The following is a 6,287-nucleotide window of genomic DNA, read 5'->3' as shown; positions in this document are numbered from 1 at the left end:
GGGGGAAAAAAAACCTAGTATATGAATATGGTTATTATACATACATAGATTTATATAACTCAAGTATTTTCCATTAAATATGGCCGCGAGTACACCGCACAAGAGACACTAAGAAGGGCCCAGTAAGAAGGACAGACCATAAAACGAAAACCTGAACAATCAATGGCCGTCCCAAACAGCCAACTAACTAGTAGTAAATAAAATGACCGATTCTAAAAGCTATAAAATCAGGTTTAACATTAATTAATAAAGATATATTTAAATGTTGTACACTCGCACTTCTACACCCCATCGTCATGATGACTTGGGTATTTTTTGATTATCTTTTCTGAGCCCTCCCACCGACTTATCTTTACTCCCACTGCGGGTACTATAAGTCTAGAACTAGCAAGCAAAGGGCGACACAGATGTCAATCTGCAAAACATACGTCAAAACCGCGTGTCAATTTGAGATATCATCATAGAGAGGAGGAACTAAAACGCGTCATTTTGGCTGAGAACTCAAGAAAATTGAGCGCACAAAGCATACCATATACACATTGATGGGGGTCTTCTATTCTACGGCCTCGTGTAAGTTGTGCATGGTGGTTGTTGTATTATTGACTTTTTCCTCAGATCATATATGGTTTTTCCAAGTCAAAACAACGTGTTTTATCAGGAGACCCAAAAAGAGAAATCACGGTTCAGCTTTCGGTGTCGGTACGACCATCCCTAAGCCTCTTTTTTTCACCAAGAAGGTGCAAATCAACGGTCACGATTAGTTTTAAACTCGGAATGATCACCCCACAAGTACAACAAAACACCAATTTAGTCTTCGGCACCACCGAAGTACCGTGCGTAACGATTGCACAAAAATGAGTTTTTTATGCGACCGTAAAGATTGATTCGCTAAGAGTAAAAAACATAAGGATAAGACGCTAATTTCATACAAGGAAACGTAGTGAAAACCTAATTAAAATGGTAAATTAAAATCTCTGAATAAAATTTTGTACAATTAAAATGACTCGATATTTTCTTGTACCACAAAAGGAATTAAATAGACATGGAGAGATCTTTTCATTTTCTTCTGATTCAAAGGTTTTCCTCAACAGCGAGAAACATTTAATGAATTAAATTTAACAGAACAACCAAGCAAGCACTAATTTAGGTATTTAACATATGATTAGAAGCTAGAATTGGGGGTTTCGATAATTAGTCACAATTTTCTTTTCTGGACACTAATTAGTAATTCCTTTCGTTTCAGAATTGAACCCCAAAAAGAAGGCAACCAAACTGGAAAAATCACGAGTGAAGGGAAACGTCAATCGCGAGAAAACGCGTGTTTACCTTTCCTTGCGTTTCTCCAGGAACCTCTGCAGTGACTTCCTCCTGTATAGCGGCAGATCTGCAGGACGTGAGTACGCAACCGTTTTCAGATTCAGAAAAAACACACACTCTGCTCTTGGTACAAAATTGAAACCGAGTAGCGACGGAGACTAACCTCCATTGAGAGTCTCTAGCAGCTTTTGCTGATCCTCTGAGGAACCGACGGACTTCGACTCTGGAGATTCGACGGATTTCGAGTTTCCTTGCTTAGCAAGCTTAATAACCGCCTCCGCCTGTTTAAAACAACAGAGATTTCAAAATCCCTAAATTAAATGAACAAATACTATACCATACACAAATCATAAAATTGTAGACAAACCAAACAAACCTGGTCTTCAGGCACATCAAAAACAGCAACCATTCCGTTGTAAAAAATCGTCAGAGGAGTAGCAGCCTGCTTCGGATCTTCCAACCTCCCAGAAACAGGCATGTAGACAGGTAACAGGCGAAGTAGAGAGTTTCGATCTGCTTTAGGAGTTGACGGCACAGAGTAGGACTTTTTCGCGCCTGGCAAACTCACATTCGGAGAATTCTGGTTCAGAGAACCAGAGGAGATCACGGATTTAAGGATTTCGGGGTTAATCTTTGAAATTCCAGTTTGAATTCCTGCAAAAATAGCAACCAATCATGAGATTCAAGACACAAAATAGCAAATGCCAGACGAGAGTTGGAAGATGAAAGACCTCGTAAGCTTCTTTGGCGATCAAGGAACTTCTGGAACTGAGATTTGGAGGAGGAGCCAGTCTCCTTCTCCATACCAAAGAAATCGAGCTCCACTGGTGCTCTATCCATGTTTGTTTCTTTCTCTTCTCTTTTCTGTCTGTTTGGGCTTTGAATGGGCAGAGCGGGAGGCGGAACTTATAAAGAAACTGCCGGCGAATGAGCAGGCACGAGGTACATGAGAGAGAGAGAGAGACGTTACTTATGAACCCTGAACATTCTCGAAAAACAAACAAACAAGTATTGACTGAAAAAAATAAATGAGAATAATAGATTTAAAAAAACTAATAATAATAATGAATTAATAGATAATAAAAAGAAAGGAGAAGAGTAAATTATTATTTATTAGGCACACCGCCGCACACGCATTCCATATGAGTCCCGTGGTACGAGTTAAAGAAGCAGGTCCAACCACAATACGCAATTGGCCTCTAGACTCTAGTGGGGGGTTTAGGCAGCTGTTTGGTGGTGTGGGTCCGTTACCTCTGGACCTGACTCGACTCATGCTCAAGTCTTGATACGAAATACGAAAAGCGTGATCCTCTTAAATTTCTCTCGCTTGACCATTTTACCCTCGCTTTTTTTTTTTAGTACTAGACTAAATCGTGACTTGAATTAGGGATGGGAAAAAATCGGTTTTAGGTCGGACAATAACACGTTTTACGAAATTTTATATGATCAGATTCTAATCCTAATTGAATTTTGGACATACTTAATTGGCTAACCACATATTGGTTTAAATCCAAATAAGAAAACCTAATAATAACCGAATAATAACTTTATTAGGATTTGAACAAGTAAACTGTGTAAGATTTATGTGTTTGGACTTGGACCCTATTCTAAATCGACACAAATTTTGTGTTTGGATCGGAATTTTGAATATATAACTTATGTCCAAACTTAGTTTAATCCAAGTTAGATAAATTCGATCATCCGGACTGGACAGAATTTTGTCACCTCTAACTTGAATATTCATTTCTCACCTCCATAAGGTCATGAGTTCGAGTGAGATAACCAAAATAAATTTCTGAAATAAAATCGTGAGGGGAGGATCGGAATATCTATAGAGATATCTTAAAATGAACAATACCTTAGATACAAAAATCGCATCCACATTAAAATCATGAATTTGGATGGGGGAAACGAGATCATTTTCTAAAATAAATTACCTGCGCTCTCAGTAAAAGCCCTAAACTAGAAACGATATTCAATGTGATCCTTCAATCTAATAATGCTGAAATTAGTTCCAGGAATTTAATAAAGGAATAATGGAGTCAAATAATGAACAGTACTTAAATTTAAACACGAAATCTTCGTGTGGATATAGCGAATCAGTAGGATCTTCAGAATCGGCGGGTTGTCGAGTCAGACTTCCGCGCGGTTTCGCAAGAATTGGAAAAAAAAAAACGCAAAGTACCACGTGATTGAAATTTTGAAATATCGCTAGGCGACCTACCGCGCACGTGTCTCAATTAGCTGGTCCCACAACAATTCGTAATTGCATTTATTTTACTTGTTTTGATTTGACTGCCAAAGGTCTTATTACTTATTAGGCGAGTAATTGCCATTTTTGTATCATGATTAATATTAGTTGGATTAAAAAAAAAACGTGGTTTTTGTTGATTCAAATGTAGCAAACAACAAACTTCTCTCAACTCTTCCAAATCTATTTGGAGAAGGTGGAGATCGTTCTTCTCTACTTCCTCTTCTTCACAACTATTTTCGATCTCTTTTTTATTTACTTTTTTTTTAATTTTTGAGTTTAAATAAAGTTTGATTAAGAGTTTCTTCTCTCCAATACTAGATCTCCTCCATCGACCTTTTTTTGGTGAATTTCGACGACATATATTTGGTTCATATTGATAAAACTCTCATATTTGATGGAAATCGGCTTCTCTTGTTGAAGGGGAAACCAAAATTCTTAATCTAAAACAATGGCATTGTTTGTTTGATGGTTTTTTTGTCCAATCTATATAACACGGCATAATCCAACGGAGTACAATTCGTTTGGTGTAATACGATGTCATTCGAGAGTGTCCGACGAAAACCATTGTTGGTATTTTTTTCCTTTTTTTAATTTCCCTGTAATCAATTTTCATGGTAAATCAAGTCTTTTAGGATTTTAAATTCTTTTATCATTTTGAATAAATGAATACATTCTGGTACATGACATTTTCAAAAAAAAAGTGGCAAACACAAAGCTGGCCCACGAATTCCTGTTAGGGGTTGATACTCATATGTCATATCTACGTTAGGTAGAGGAAGTGTATGTGTATGTATATGTACCAAGCAATTAATTAAAATTATATTTAATGACTTGGAAGTGACACATTATACTATTTTATAACCTATCAATTAATTAATTAATATATAGATGACGTAACACTATGAATTTGTGTCTCTTTGGGCGACAACTTCAATGAACAAATTAATGAGTTTCCCTCTTCATCTTCTTTTTTCCCCCTTATTACAAACATGACATACAACTATATAATATTAACAATTATTGAGTGAAATTTTTATTAAAATGAAGGGCCTATCAAAGAATTTAAGGAATGTTTGAGAAAAGCTTATATCTAGAAAATAAATATCTAATTAACAGTTTATAAGTCCATCAGTTATCCTAAGTTAGTAAAACGCATTTTAAAGCCATGAATCTAAAAAAGTCTTGGTCTCCCTGAGATGGGTTGGGCTTGGATTTTTACTTGAGAAATTGAAAAGTGTTCTAGAATAATAATCAAGTATGGACAAGAGAGTTCATTGATGTTTCTTAATAGTAATATCATAGGAAAGTTGTCTAGCTTGAATGTCAGTTATACTTGTGTGACTCCTAATTTCACTTGGTGGGCTTGATCTTGACTCACAAATGAAAAGTAGATTTGTTGTAGAAATGATCGAAGTATAGCGTGTGGTGAACATTGATTGGGACAACCAATCTATGTTGTGTTGTGCAAGTGACATTGTTATTACAATCCAAGTTTAGGTAGGGGGGTGTGTGTTTTCGCATTGAAAATGACAAACAAAACGCGTTCAAACATTGACAAGAAATTCTTGTGATTTGGGATTATCACTCAATGCCAAGAAAATGCCTATTAGTTGGGGACAATCAAGCAAAGCCAATGTACAAAAAGCTACAATGTTCATAGTATTAATCACAAGGTTTTTTCACCATGCAAAACAACAGATATCACATCGTCGATGTGAAAACTAAATGAAAATTATAACATCCTATCTCACACAGTCAATCTCTTGATATTTAATTATTTATTTTAGTAATCTCGTACTCCCAACTCCTTTTGTACGCGGTATAGTATAGCTCATGCACAAAAACGGAGCCAATATTTTAGTTGTGGGGGTTTTCTGATATAAAATATTAATTAATTCATTTTATTTGTGGATGAGAAAAATAAGCCATGCCTAGTTAACATGTCAGGTGTTACAAAAACAAACTATATGTAAATCTTCCGAAAAGAAGCTAGGAAGTCAAGATAATACAATATTGGGAAAGAGATAATTCCCAGCATCAAGGGAAAATTCTTACTACGTTCAAGCCAATGTACAAAGACGCCAGGAGATTAGAATCAATACGTTTGATCCTATCACAACACCCCATGAAGGATGGTATCAATAGCCAAGGAAAGACTTTATCTCATCACCCTTGATCCCTATATAAAGGAGGTTAAGGTCAACCTAAAGTACGCATGACAATTTGCAATCACTAAGATTATTTTTTACATCCACGAAGGGGCGCCATCTTCCTTTGTTCTTTGAGGATTCGTTATTATCGTTGTGTCAACCCTCTCAACAGCTAAAGTGTGAATCGTTTATTTTTTACATCCACGATTATATTTTACAATTGATCACGATGTGTTTTTTATTTTTAAAAACATTTGATAATAACTTAATTGTTAAATTCATTTAGTTTATTTCTCTTAATATAAACTACCAAACTATCATATTTGAAAGTTAATATCTCATTCGATTGTGCAGATGGCCTCTCTAAAGTAGATGTGAGAAGCGGTAAAAGTAATGAAAGTTTAGCCGTATTGACATTACATTGTTATGTGTTTTGAGCAGCAATAGAGGAAAAGGTCATTAACGCGTTTCTAATCTTCCTTGACAAGAAATTATTTTGCTAAGCAAAGTCAGTCTCATGCGGCGAGAGTTTTCGGGATCATTAACACTCTTTTCAAGGGTTTTTA

At 35.9% G+C, this 6,287-nt stretch overlaps 1 protein-coding gene across 1 annotated transcript; it reads right to left on the bottom strand.

Annotated features, from left to right (window-relative positions):
* On the bottom strand, positions 1-2,299 carry LOC120006794 (protein TIFY 9-like). The gene is made up of 5 exons (XM_038856882.1): positions 2,049-2,299; positions 1,694-1,971; positions 1,481-1,598; positions 1,327-1,384; positions 1-415 (listed from the first exon to the last, which is right to left on the bottom strand). Exons 1-5 carry the CDS (start codon positions 2,155-2,157, stop codon positions 385-387), a joined length of 594 nt encoding a protein of 197 aa, XP_038712810.1. The 5' UTR covers positions 2,158-2,299; the 3' UTR covers positions 1-384.
* Positions 2,300-6,287: the final 3,988 nt, after the last annotated feature.

The sequence above is a fragment of the Tripterygium wilfordii genome, chromosome 10, assembly GCF_013401445.1.
Source record: "Tripterygium wilfordii isolate XIE 37 chromosome 10, ASM1340144v1, whole genome shotgun sequence".
NCBI lineage: Eukaryota > Viridiplantae > Streptophyta > Magnoliopsida > Celastrales > Celastraceae > Tripterygium > Tripterygium wilfordii.
This window is presented reverse-complemented; position numbering and strand designations above follow the sequence as displayed.

What these genes read in the sequence shown, in the direction of transcription:
- LOC120006794 (XM_038856882.1), bottom strand. Translation starts at nt 2,157, where the DNA reads ATGGATAGAGCACCAGTGGAGCTCGATTTCTTTGGTATGGAGAAGGAG. An exon ending in TTGATGTGCCTGAAGACCAG is followed by an intron (nt 1,599 to 1,693) that starts GTTTGTTTGGTT and finishes TGTTTTAAACAG; the next exon opens with GCGGAGGCGGTTATTAAGCT. An exon ending in CTGGAGAAACGCAAGGAAAG is followed by an intron (nt 416 to 1,326) that starts GTAAACACGCGT and finishes TATGTTTTGCAG; the next exon opens with ATTGACATCTGTGTCGCCCT.